The sequence below is a fragment of the Ovis canadensis genome, chromosome 7 (assembly GCF_042477335.2).
Source record: "Ovis canadensis isolate MfBH-ARS-UI-01 breed Bighorn chromosome 7, ARS-UI_OviCan_v2, whole genome shotgun sequence".
Classification (NCBI taxonomy): domain Eukaryota; kingdom Metazoa; phylum Chordata; class Mammalia; order Artiodactyla; family Bovidae; genus Ovis; species Ovis canadensis.
This window is the reverse complement of record NC_091251.1, coordinates 30,122,563-30,136,410: the sequence shown is the minus strand read 5'-3', so window position 1 is coordinate 30,136,410 and position 13,848 is coordinate 30,122,563. Positions and strand designations below refer to the sequence as shown.

Here is a 13,848-nt window from a genome sequence, read left to right as displayed (position 1 = left end):
CAAATTATTGGGTGTTGCTCACCTGCCTGTTTATCCATCCAGATTTCTGGACAGGATGAATTAATTTCATTGTATACTTTCACCTGTAACGTGTTTCTACAAGAAACACCATCATTTTTTTTTTAAAAAAGGACAATTTTTTTTCTTTGACAGCTTTTTATGTATCACTCTGGCCGTGTGGGTCATTTTTGATTAAAGCTCTCCCCCTCCAACTTTCACTCTTACCCTCCAAAGCAGTGGATTCTGGACTCAACAAATAATTATTGAGCACATGACATGTGCTTTGATTTTCTATAACGTTTTCAGTCTGTTCCTAACCCTTCTGTACAACAATTACCTTATTCTTCAAAGTCTGTTTTTTCTTTTTCTTTTTTTCCAGGAGTTTTGGATGCGAGTAGTTGTTTCCAGATACTGGGATCTGTCTAGTGAAACATCAACCGATGTAAAGGAAGTTGTTCTTGGAAGCCGGTGAGTGTGTAGGTGACCAAGAGTCTTTTCTGGGATCAGACGAAGAGAAATTTACTTGGGAAAGAGCACGTGGGTGAGAAGAGGAAGGGAGTCTGGGTAGATGAGAGCTGGTGTAGGCTAGACTCCATGCTCTCTCTAGACCTGACGCTGCATCACCCAGGTAGTCGGGGCGCCCACGGCCTGGAGCTTCTAGAGTCGCTCCACATCGCTGGCTGCTCACCTCCACCGCTTCCCCAGCTGAAGTTCCAAACTTTTTCATGCGGGGAGAGGAAGGGTGTTATTAAGTTTGAAAGGGAAGTCCCTCCCCCTTCCCGGATTCCTATTGGTTAGAGCCAGCCCCATCCCTACCAGGGTCGTGGGCGGATTGGCTGTGGGAAGGGAGTCCCGCCGCAGGCCCGGAGCCGACGGCCGCCCAGCGGCCCCCAGGTGGCAGGTGGGGCCGGGACCGCCCGCGCCGCCGCCTCCTCCGTGCGTTTCCAGCCGGCAGACTTTAAGGTTCGCGCGCAGGTCCGGGGCGCCGCGCTCGGCGGGAGCGGGACTGCCAGGTCTTGGCCATGAAGAGCCTCAAGTCCCGCCTGAGGAGGCAGGACGCGCCCGGCCCCGCGCCGTCCGGCGCCGCCGCCGCCGCCGTCAGCGCGGTGAGTTCCGTGGCCAGTGCGCGCCCCGAGCGCCCGGCGCTGCCCTCCCGCGAACCGCAGAGCCCGTCTCTGCTTGGCTTTCCCTCAGTGTCCCGCTGGGTCGGCCCCGGCGACTCCTTCTCCCGCCTCAGACCAGGGCTCCGTGTTGGCCCGGAGACCCCGGGGGACCCTCCCCGCCGCTGCCTCCAGGGCTCTCCGGTCCCCTTTCCCCACCCCTCACCCTTAGGTCTCCCAGCCCCTGGCCTTTAGGATCGAATCGTTCCCTCTTCCTCAAGTCGGTGTTTCGGGGTTGTCCACCACCTCGGCCCTTCTCCGGTGACCCCAGTCCCTGCCCTCTCCCCGGCTGACCCCCGCACCCCACGCGCGCTCAGCCCCGGCCCGGCTCTGCTGGGCACAGCGGGCGCCCCTCGGCCCCCGGGCCTGCGGGTCCGGCGGGGGCTTAGCGCCCCACAGTCCAGGTGGGCATGGCAGTGGACCCGGCGTCGCCCCGTCCGGACTCCGGACCTTTCGTGGGTGAGCGCTGCTGGGCTGGGTGGACGCCGTGTGCTGGCCGCTGTCGCGGGGTCACTGGGACTCAGAATCAACACGCAGAAGTTTGATTTCTGAGTGAAGCAGATGCATCTGGCGTAGTTGTAAAGACAAAGCCCCAAATGGGTGGTGATCCTGAAAGTGGTGGTGAAGTTGGGAAGTTGTCTTGTAAGTCTCACCTGTGGGACAGACAGACCCCGGCGGACCTGCATTCGGCGCTGATCCGCAGCCCGGCCTCTGCACCCTAAGACGTTCTCAGGGCCTCTCTTTAGTTGGCAGGAGAACAGAAATGTGGAGAAACAGCCTGACTGCAGATGTTGGGATTTAGATAATTTGGCAAGTAGAAGAATGGCTATATCTTCCACACTATATATTATTGGAATAAACGTTATTTAAAAAGTCTTGAGAGTCAGAAACGTTTACGAGATGTAATGCTCCAACTGCCTGATTGTCTATGTGGAGTCATTAAAACAGATCTTAATAATTTTACATAGGTTTTACCAAATGAGTAAATGCTTTTTTTGAGACTACTCATTAATCTGCTTTGGCTTTTGAGTGAATTCAGAATTATGCCCTTCTCTCCACTTGACTACTTCTAGGATGATTTTACTTGGGCTTAAAGGAAATTGTGGTGACACTTGGCTCTTTACTTCCCAATTGAAAAAAAGAAAGGGGATAGTTTCAGATAGCATGATATTTGATGATTTGATATTGGTTAATATGGCATGAAGTTGTTTAATTAGCCCATAGAAGGGACGATTACTTTCAGATTTTTTAAAGGGAAATAATTGACAGACTAGTGATTTAGTGATATCAGATAACTATACATACACTATACATGAGTTGAAGATTCAGTTTCTTTGTAGTGCAGGTTGTTTTCAGCTTTAACAGTATACTTTTCTAGGATTATTCACAATGTTTTACCCCATTTGGTTTGCACTAAATTTGTACACCTTAATTTTAGCCTGTTTTCTCTTTCAGAGATGCAGAGTATTTAGTTGTTATTGGTATTACCAGCATGCCAGTTTGCATTTTATGCATTCAGCACAGAAAACGCATCTTTCTGAGTGTAAATCTTTTAGCACTTGTTACACTGGGCATTGTTATTTAAAAAAAAAATCATAAAAAATAAAGAGAAATACATGGTATAAAAAAATAGAACCTGCCTGCTTAGGAAAAGTGAACACCTCTCAGTTTTAGCTAAATTTTCAAATACGTTTTATAAAATATTTAAATGAAAATAATAAAACCAAACTAAACACTGATAGAGTTTAATAAAGGAACAGGGGAAATAGATTCTTTCTGCTTTTCAGTCCATAAACCATAAACCCTAATGTCCTGTTTGGTCACGTGTGTATGTATTGTTGTGATTGAGCATTTAAAAAAATCTTTTTGCTTTTAAAGTTATTTAAAAATTTATTTGTTTTTAAATAGATAATGTAGCACATGGCTTAATATTTAAAAGGAACAAAATTATTTACAGCAGAAAGCCCTTCTCCCACCTGTGTACTTCAATTCTTCTGCTTGCCCTCCACCATTCCTCAGAGGCCACTGGTGTTATCAATTGCTTGTATATCCCACCAGAGAGAGTTTAGCAAATACAAGCAAATATTAATATAAGTATTCACCCTTTATATAAATGGTAATACACTGTACTTGCTATTCCATATATTTTTTTAAACTGTAGAATCTAGGCCCATTTAGAGCATCCCCATTCAAATCTTTTGCTATAATGTACATCATGCTATGATGAATAAGCCTGTATATATTGCAAGCATGTGTGTATATACTTGTGGATCAATTCCTGAAAGTGTAATTGCTAGATTAAAGGACATGTGCATGTATAATTTTAAAGAATGTTGTTAAATTTCCTCTGTGCATCATGTACCCAATGTATAAGAAAGTATCATTTCCGATGCTGTTATTTAAAGTTTGTTCAAATTGTTAAGTTTTGTCAGCCTGATAAGTAGATATGGTATCTCAGGATAGTTTGAATTTGCATTTCTTTTACTGTGGGTGAAGTTGAGCATCTTTTCATGTTTTTAAGAGCCCCTTCCATGTTCTTTTCTGGGAAGAGTTTACTCTTTCCATTTTTCTATTGGGTTGTCAATTTCTTTCATTTGTATGTACTTTATATCAGGGAAATTAGCCTTTTCAATACGAATTTTTTTTCTTAATTGGTTTTTTGTCTTTTGACTTTGTTTATGGTGGCTTTTGCTCTGCAGAGTGGCTTATTTTTGTACAGTTGAATTTATCAACCCTTTATTTTGTGACTTTTTATATCTTGGCTTTTCCACTCTGCAATATTAAACAAAAATAAAGAAAAATCTCCCTGGTTTCATCTAGTCTTTGTTTCATTTTTAAAAATATTTAACTCTTTAATCCATATAGAATTTTTTCTGGTGTAAGATAAGAGGTATACATCTTGTTTTCTTCCTTCTCTTCCATTTTCCCCTTGTGGCTACCTAATTGAATCTTAAAGCATTCATTTAATCATTATGGAGATGATCACAATTTGTACAACTTTAAAGATTTAAAAACTGTATTTCATAAGTAGGTTTTGTTATGCATTTATAATATTTAAGTGTATTTATCTGGAGACACATTAGAAATGAACTGTAAATATTTTATGATATTATAGTATGAAAAATACAGTATATTAACATAACATGCTAAATTATAATTATATGCTATATAAGGAATTTCAAATATTCTGAGTAGTACCGTGGTTATAAATATATCAGTGAGTTTAGAGTTCACTAAAAGAGGGTGTGTTTATACACATAAATATAGTTCACAATTTTAAACTGTGCATAGAATACATGTCAGTGTCCTTTACTAGCTAAATCTAGAGATAGCTGCATCTTTTAGTCCATAAAACAAGACAATTTTTGTTGTCAGATTTGTTTTTAATTACTAAATTGGAGTTTCCGATCTCTGAAAGGGATAATTAAATAACTATAAATGCTACTTCAGATCTAGTCAATTATATGTACAGTCAATTATGTGTACAATCATATGTACAATGAGAATAGGCTTGTTCCATTTTTACCTAGTTCAGATTAGGAAATTTGAGTAGTAATTAAAAGGACTTACTGCAAACCCGTATTGCAAGCACACATTTTGGAAGGAGGTTCCGCTTTAAATTGTACCTATACTACTAATCTCTGACCTGGGAAGTTCTGCAGTGATCATTTTTGCTGCCATTTCTTTAGGCTGCTCTTAACATGGGGCAATCAATTTTATAAATCAGCAACCAAATATGTTCTAAAGCATCTCATTAATGTGTCAGTACCCTGAAAAAAATTTTGGTATTTCTAAAAGAATTTAGAGTTACAAATATAGCAACTTAAAAATCTTCAAAAAACTTCTTTTGGTTCCCACCAAGAGCAGAAGTTTGAGATGTTTTGAAAAGCATAAAGGATTAAGTATTACTTTGTTTTAGTTGTAATTTTGAGAATGAGGCATTTGTGTTTTCCACTCAGTGATATGGGTGTGTTTGAAAGGATGTTATTGTTATTTTTGTATTGATGATTTTGTGGTAATATGAAAATTAAGATCACAAATTGTTCTGTTTAAACTCATGATACTTAATTGAGCAGTGTTTACTCATTTTCATTAAAGATGCCAACCCTTGGTCAAAATGTTTACCTTAATTAAAACTTGATTCAGACAGTTTCCCAGGATTATTCCTGTGTTGTATTTCTTGTGGTTTCTTGCAGGAAGACCGCAGTAAAGAAGCCCTCTTTTTATACTTTTGGATTTCAACCCAGCAGCAGTTTTGCTCAGCATCATGTTGACTTTAATTGCTGAACTTTATTAGAATACCAAAGCAGGAGGGTTGAATTGCTTTGGTATGTCTTTTAGTACATAATGAGTCCAAGAACTTAAATGATGAGTACTTAAGCATTTTAATTACTTCTTTTAATAACAGTGGAGTAATGATTGTGCATTTATTTATTCCACATCATACACATTTTTCAAATTTTAATTCATTAGTTTAGTAATAAGGCAGTTGCCTTATTTAGTTTGTAAGACATTTATGGCACACATAAGCTAGGCGCAAGAAGATTGAATTAATAATTAGATCCTCTTTGAAGATATGGATAATTGCAAGCTGGGAGCAGAAAATGTGTAAGATGACCATGGCATCCTTCACCACACTAGAAGGCAAAGAGGTCATCAAAGATCAGGACGAAAATAAAGAGAAAGAAGGAAACTTGCGCTTTTTCTCGGGGTAACCAAAGGTATTTCACCCCAGCTAATAGATGAAGATGGGATGATAGAATTAATATATCACAGTTTTTTAGCTCCTCATGAATCAATGGCTATAGAGTGCCAATAGGCATTTATGAGTGGCTACTAATGTCGCAGAAAGACAGTTGGACATAGTTTAATCTCCTGATGGAAATATTCATTGCTACGAATTGTCTTGCCAGAAATGCCAAACCTGAATATGATAGGTCTCTAGACCTAACCACCAGTTTACAGAAAGTACAGAGGACAGCAAAATTCTAATCATGGAAAACTCTAGAGTAAGTAACCTAGTTTCTTAAAAAATATATGTTCTAAGAAGAAGGAAAAAAATGGAGAAATTTATATATTAAGAGATTTAGGAGACATATTAACTAACCACAATGGTAGACCTCATTTGACCCTGATTAAATAACTGTAAAAATAAAAGTTTATAAGACAATTGAAGAAATGTAAACACCATCTGAATTTGTGTTGATAGTATAGAGTTATTTTAAAAGATTTAAGTGTGACAGTGGTAGTAATGCAGTTACATTTTTAAAGAGGTCTGTCTCTCAGAGAAACACTTGAGAGTATACTATTTACAGATGAAATGGTGTGGAGTGTGGAATTTGCTTGAAAATAGTCTGTGGGTGGGTGGGAGAAGTAAGTGGGGGATATAGTTGAGATAGGACTGGTTGTGAGTTAATAATTATTGTAACCGGTTGGATAATGAGACTGTTGTATTTACTTTTGTGATACTATTTTGTATATGTTTTAGAACTTCTGTAATAAGAAAGATAAAATCATAATTTTCATGAAGTTTCAGAGAGCCAGACATAATACTATAGTATGCTAAGAGCCGTAATATAGGTGTGTATACATTGCTGTGAGAGCACAGATGTATAGGGTGGGGTCAGGGGTAAAGGTAGAAAGGTGAAGCTTGAACGTGGGTCAGACAGAGTTCGAAGGGCATTGAGGGCAAAAGAGAAGTGAGCACAATGCTTTGGAGTTGTGAAGTTATATAGCCAATTGTGGGAGTATTAGGTTTGAAAACAAAATTTGGTGTTCCTGTAAAGGATGGTACAGATGAGTTACTGAGAAGGATTTCAGTGAATGTCAGGAGTTAGAGGGGTGACAGCTTGCGAGGAGAGTGAAAGGAAGATTTTTCTTTCTTTCTTCCTATTTTTTTTTTTTTACCTTGATTTAAAACTTTGAATTTCTTGACAAGTTTTAACCATTGTTTAGAGGGATCTCTGACTGGAGTCAGTTTACATTTCATCTTCAGAAATTATCCTGTTAATAACAAGTTCATGTTCCTTCTCATCCCCTCTCCTCTAGAATTAGCTAAGAGCCAGCAAAATTTTGTTCTCATCAGCCCTGTTTCACTTATGGCTGTATCCTTGCTGAAGAAATCTAGATCCCAGAATATTAGATTTAAATGTGACTCATATAGTCTCTGTGTCAGTATCATATGGAAACCTTTACTGTCCTGTTACAGATCGTGCAAACCTTTGTCTGTCCTCACATAAGGGATCTAACAAACTGGTGAAAATTTCCACCTGCATGAGCTATCTGCGTGAGAGAAATCAAATTGATTTCTGTAACGAATTTGCCTAAAAATAGATGTTTGAAATGTACTTCCTGAAATTATAAGCAGAATGATAGGCTAATATATCCATTTTGTCTCTTCCTAAGTCATACAACATTGAAAAGCTTTACTAGTTTTTATATAGTTGGAAAAAGTAAAAGGTCTTTAAGGCTTAAAAATATAACACAAAAACAAAAGGGCAAACCCACTTGTTTGTAGTTACAAAAACAGTTTTGTCTGTTGGGCTTTTTTATATTCTCAGGAATCCTAATTATTGTTGATGTGGATTAATTTATTTCCACATAGTGTAGTGTCTAAAATGAAGTGTAAAACGTGAACCAGTACAGTTGAGTGACTAAAGCTCTGACTGAGGCTGGGATTTGATGAGCTGTGTTTATGTGATGGAATCAGACTGGCAGTGCCCTTGAGAGAGAGTAGATATTGGACTGAACCAGCGAGGATAAATGGCTGTTGATTTTAAAAATCTTTTTTTTCCCATAAAAGTCACACATGCTCATTGTAGAAAACAAAATATAGTTGAAGATAAAGAACAAAACAAGTCAATTGTAGTTCTGTTCATCAGATTTTAAACCACAGGTAACGCTATTTATTCAGATTCCATAGTACCTCTTTGTTATTCACTTAGCATTTAGTGACCTTAATGCCACAGTAATGATATGTGTATGTTTTTGAATAATATTTGATTCTAAGACATTTTGTACTTAAAACTACAAATAATTTGAAATGATTTGAGCAGATTCAAATGTCCCATTAGGAGAACTCAGTAAATGCTGGTGAGTTTTCTTAAAAATAAATGACATACAAGAAGTCCAAGTGCCTATAGCCAATATTTATCTAACATGGATGTTCAGGCATCATTTTAAGTGATTTACATGAACTCACATACTCATAGCAACCCTAAGAAGTGAGTACTATTGCCATCATTTTATAGATGGAAGTTAAATAATTTACTTGCCCAGGTGCTGTGGCTATAAGTGGAGAGCCAGATGGTCTGACTCTGGAACCATGTTTTTAATCATCATGAACTGATATAATTTCAGACTGAAAACTATGGAATTTGTGTCTTAAGCCAAAAACCTAAAATATTGGGAGGCAGGGTATTTGGGCAGAAGGAAGACCTTTTATGGTAAGTCTCAAAACCATTTTGTGTTCTGTCCAGCAGTTGCATTCCCCATACCCTTCCAATAATCATACTATGATTTAAAACATATTTATTTACCAGCCAAAATATTATTGCTTTAATCTGTGTCTTTATTTTCCAGGGAGTGTGACAATATTTTTGTGATTATTGGCTCTTTCACTTTCATGTTATTTGACCATTTCTTTCTGTTGATGCCTTGTTCATATTGATCTTTGAGAGCTTTATATCTCTATTTTTGCTATTTTATGGCCCATCATAGCTTTGAGAGTAGTGTATCTTTGACTATAGTTGCATTTCTGTCCTCTCCCCTTTATGTTTCAAACAGTTTTTGCTTTATGTAGTTAATTTTGTTTTAATTGATATTTTAAGGTTCCTGGCTACTTTATATTCATTGTAAAGTCTAACTAATGATTATAAAAATCTTGAATTCGAACCATTATAATATTGTCTTGCATTGTTGATATTAATACTGTCATATTGTATCCTCTTTGCCTTTTGCTGTTGTGTATATGTGTATGTTAACCCAATAGATTATCCCGTCATCCTTGGTTTTAGCATTAGTTGGAGGATGTATGGGTGAAGTAAGTCTTGAGTATCCAATAGAACTAAAAGTTGTTGGCTTAGTGTTTGGAAAGGGGTGTGTGTGTGTGTGTGTGTGTGTGTGTGTGTGTGTGTGTGTGTGTATGTGCATACGTGCATGCTTGTGTACATGTGTGTCTAAAAGGGTATAAGCTTTTTGGGGTAGGGGGAGATATGTTTTTAATATTGACCTTACTGATATGTCTTCAAGGTCGACATTACTTCTGTAGTAAAGTTTTTCCTTTCCGATGCACAAACATATTTTTAAAAAGTCTCGTTGACTTCTGGCTAATTTTTTTCTTACCAGATTCTGGTATTATTAAAGATGGGGAGGGAGGAAGGACATAAAACAGTCATGCTTTCTAAACTAAAAAAAAGTGTGTGTAAATTTTCTTCCGGCTTGTTTTGGTTATTCTATAGTTTTCTCATCCACATGATACTTAGCCTGTGTAGAGGTTGGGGTATCGTGAAAATACCCCAGCCTCTCTAGTGGGGAAGTCTTGTGGCTGTGGTTCTAGTGAGGCTGATGCACTCTGATCTTTTCTGCTGTGTATGTGAGAAATAGCTCACAAACACTTTCTGACTGACAAGAGAGGTTTTTTTTTTTTAAATGGGAGATTTTTTTATGATTCACCTTTATTTTTTTGACTGTTGGATTCTTTTAAAAAATTAACATTTTGTATTTTAAAAACACTTTATAAAATATAAACAACATTCATGGCAATGGATAAGTAGATAAATGTGGAAAGTGGAGTGTTTTCTCAGCCTTAGAAAAGGCATACTGTGGGCCAGACTGTGCGTAGTTTTTGAAACTGCCTGGAGCAATGTGAAGGGGCAGGTGGTGTGTTAGAGTCCTAGGGTCAAGTCTGCTGTATGGTAGACTTGAACTTGGATCTTGCTGTTCCCAATAACCAGCTTTATGACCTTGGGCAAGTTACTTCAATATACTTTGTTTCCTTATTTGGAAAGTGGGGTTAATAATTGCAGTTAACTCAATAAATGTTAGTTCTTTTCATTACTCCCTGAAAAATCTCACCTGAGCTCATTTCATTTTTGTCCTTTATAACCAGATAAATAGCAGTCTTCCTGATCTTTTTCTTTCCAATTAATACATGCTCTTATAGGCTTTTTATAGAACCTAGATCTTCAAAAGATCATTTGCCCCTAGCCTTTTGCCCCCTGGGAGATAAGTGGTATCTCTATTTTTTATTTATTAAAAATTAATTCTTGAGGGCCTAGGCCTAGGGAGATGAGAAGATGAAGAAGATAAAGAGGCTTAAAATACTGTGCAGGAACTCTATAAATGGATAATACAAAGTAATAAGTGCTGTGATAGAGGAGTTTACAAGCTGCTGACCCAGTCTGGGGTTGAGGAGTCGGTGAAGGTTTTTTGTATTTTTTGTAGGGTGGGCTGCTGCTGCTTTTTTTAAAATTAAGATGAGAGTCACATAACAAATCGTTTGAAAGTGAACAATTCAGTGGCATATAATATATTAACAGTATTGTGTTGGCCCCATCTCTGGCTCCCAAACTTTTTCATCACCCCAGAAGAAAACCCTGTACCCATTAAACAGCTGCTTCCCAACTCTTCTCCCCTACCCCTTGGCAACCCCGACCACCAGTCTGCAGGATGAGCCTCTTCATCTGAAGCTTAAAAGAAGTGGGTAGGAGTGATCCAGGAAAGGAAGACATTCTTTTCAGAGGGAACGGCAAGAGCAGAAGCATGAAGGGAAGAAATGCTGGAGTTGGGGGAAGGGACAGTTGGATTGTCAGCTCAGCTTTTTGCCACCAAAATAATCAGCAAGGGATTGAAGGGGAGCTAGTCAGGAAGGGAGGTTGGGGCTAAATCTTGGAATGGCTTAAAATAGGCCATGTTGTTAGTGTTGGACTTTGTCCTGTGTATGCAGAAGTGGCGAATCATATGATCACAGGTGTTTTATTAGATGGATTACTGTGTAGCTGTGTTCAGGATGGATTTGAGGGGGTCTGTCTTAGAGGTGGGCAGATTGCTTATGAGTCTGCTACCATAGGATAGGCAAGGATTAGTGAGGGGCTGGATCATAACGGTGCTGGAAGGGACGGAGAAGAGGGAGCACGTTAGAGAAACGTGGGTTGTCTGAGACCAGAGAGGCTGTGACTTGCCAGTCATACAGTTAACTTGCCCTGAGCAAGTCCCACTAAGCCCCTGCACCTGATGATGTAGTGTGGGGAAGGTGCAGTCCCAGACTGGAGGTAGTAGCTCTCAAGGCGGGAGTGGAGGGGTGGCCGGAGAATGCCGTCTCCATCTTCCTGTATCCTAACATCTTAGCCCTGTTTTAAAGTACACTGATTGATAGTTTGGATGAATAGTTCAAAGTTCTGATGATATTGTTTGAAAAACACTTTTGAAAGTTTAACGTGCTATGTTAGTAAAACATTATAAGCATTATAAGCACACATTGTTTATAATAATCATAAGCAGTTCATATAATTCTTATAAGCATTATAAGAACCCTCGATTTAGAGTGTTTTGTTAGCTGTGGAAGGCATTACTTGTGTATTTGATAGAGTTGAAGCTATAGTTGGTATTTTTTTTTTTTTTTGGCCTCACTGCATGGCATTATAGTTAGTATTTTATATTTACCACTGTATGAGCTTATCATTACATGATATCATTCATATCTATCAGTGTACTCTTCCCACCGGTTAATACAGATAGGCAGAATCTGGCTTATTTTGCTGGGAACAAATCTTTGGAATTCTATTGAGGAACATACTATATCTACTTGTATTGATATATTTGCCATTGTATAAATTATAATTACTTTGAGGCTGAAAATTTCAGTTCTGCTCATATTTGTCAGACTTTATTTCTTGGGCTGAAAACTTCTATTGTGTGCCCTCATTTTCTTCTCTCACTCTCAGGAATTGCTCTTAGTCGCCTTGCAGATTGCCCCACCTTGGACCCCATTGTCAGTCTATCGGTAGCCTATTGGTAATGTTTAGCCCCTTAGTAGCTGAGATTCAGAAAGAGTTCTCTTCTCTGTCCAGAGCAGTGAAGTTCCTGAAGGCTAACAAACATATTTACTGTCTATTACATTGCGCTTTCATTCAGCACAGATTTATTTCGCACTTTCTTTATGCCAGATTTGGTTTGGTTTGGTTCCTTCCTTCTCCCTTCCTCTTTGCTTTTCCGCTTTTCCTCCCCTTTGCTTTTTTTTTTTTTTTTGGCTAGATTTCTGTGGTGGGCATGACTGTCTCATACCAAAGTCAGTTGGCTGAATCCCTCTGAGATACCCTGCTATCTTGATCCCTGGGTTGTATCTTTAGCTGTAGTTTTCCTTAATGAACCTTGAGTGGAATAGCCTAAGAGCCAGGTTTTCATTTGGCCCATTTACTCCTCTGCTCTTTATAGCAAGAATCAGACTGGAGTTTTGTACAGTAGAAGCTGTCACTGGTGTTAGGGTTCTTTGTGTCTGGTTTACCCAGTCATTATGATTTGGCACTAACCTTTATTTCTATAGCCATGCTTTGCCTTTTGGTGTAGAAAATTGGCTCCAAAAGGTGATGATTTTGCAAAAACATGTCTTACATGTCTTTTTTTTTTTTTTTAACTAGGGGAAAGTTCAGTTCCCTTTTTAATGTAACTAATTTTTAAATTCATATAATTTGATTTTCTTAATGAGTTTTAAAATAGCCCTTCACTTTATCTTTTTAATTTGTTTAAATATTAGATTTTAAAAAAGCATTTTAGGATTAGAAAGGACCTTAAAGTTTGACTGTTATCCACAGTTAGAATACATTTTCTATTGTGACAGAGAGGTAGTGGGCAGAATTCTAAAAATGGCCTTCCCTAATTTCCCACCTTAATCCCCAGGACTTTGAATTAGATGAGATACTATGCCCATGGTTAGTTCTGTTACATGGCAAATGAGATTTTGCATATGTAATTTAAGGTTACTAACAACTGGACTTTGAGTTAGACAATAGGGAGTTTATCCAGGTGGACCTACTCTAATCACATGAGAATTAAAAAACAGATTTTTTCTCTGGCTCACAGCAGAATTGGAAAGCAGAGAGAGCTGAAGGACAGGAAGGACTTGGTATGTTGTTGCTGGCTTGAGGATGGATGGGGCCATGTGTCAACAAATGCAAGAGGCCTTGAAGAGCTGAGAGAGAGGCTCTCTGCTGACAGCCACCAAGGAAACAGAGTCCTTGACCTACAGCTTCAGGGAATGGAATTCTACCAATAAGTTGAATGAACCTGGAAGTGAATTCTTCCCAGACGAGAACCCAGCCTGGCTGGCATCTTGATTTTGGCCTTGAGAGACCCTAAGCAAAAAACCCACTCAACCCCACTGCACTTGACCTGTGAACGCATAAATAAATTTCGTTTTTAAGCCTCTAAGTTTGTAATAATTTTTTTACACAGCAGTAGAACAATGTAAGACTTTTGCCATAGTCTTATTTTGCTATATAAATAAATTCTATGGAAGAAATGGAAATCTTATAAGTGAAAAAAATCAGAATAAAAAATGTAGGTACAACTTGATAATAGTCATATAAAAATTCACATGGGAAAAGACCAGCAGGGGAATACACAAAGATGATCATCATTATGGATTAAAATTTTTGTTTCACTTCTTTGTTATGATTTTAATTTTTATAAT

General features: G+C 38.5%; 1 protein-coding gene across 2 annotated transcripts in view; it reads left to right on the top strand.

Moving 5' to 3' along the window:
* Window positions 1-817: 817 nt before the first annotated feature.
* UACA (uveal autoantigen with coiled-coil domains and ankyrin repeats) overlaps window positions 818-13,848 on the top strand; it is an 88,111-nt gene continuing 75,080 nt past the window's right edge. For both annotated transcript variants that reach the window (XM_069597672.1, XM_070292486.1), the window contains exon 1: window positions 818-1,106. In XM_069597672.1, coding sequence (XP_069453773.1) covers window positions 1,023-1,106 — 84 coding nt within the window. In that variant the 5' untranslated portion in view covers window positions 818-1,022. The remainder of the gene's footprint in view (window positions 1,107-13,848) is intronic.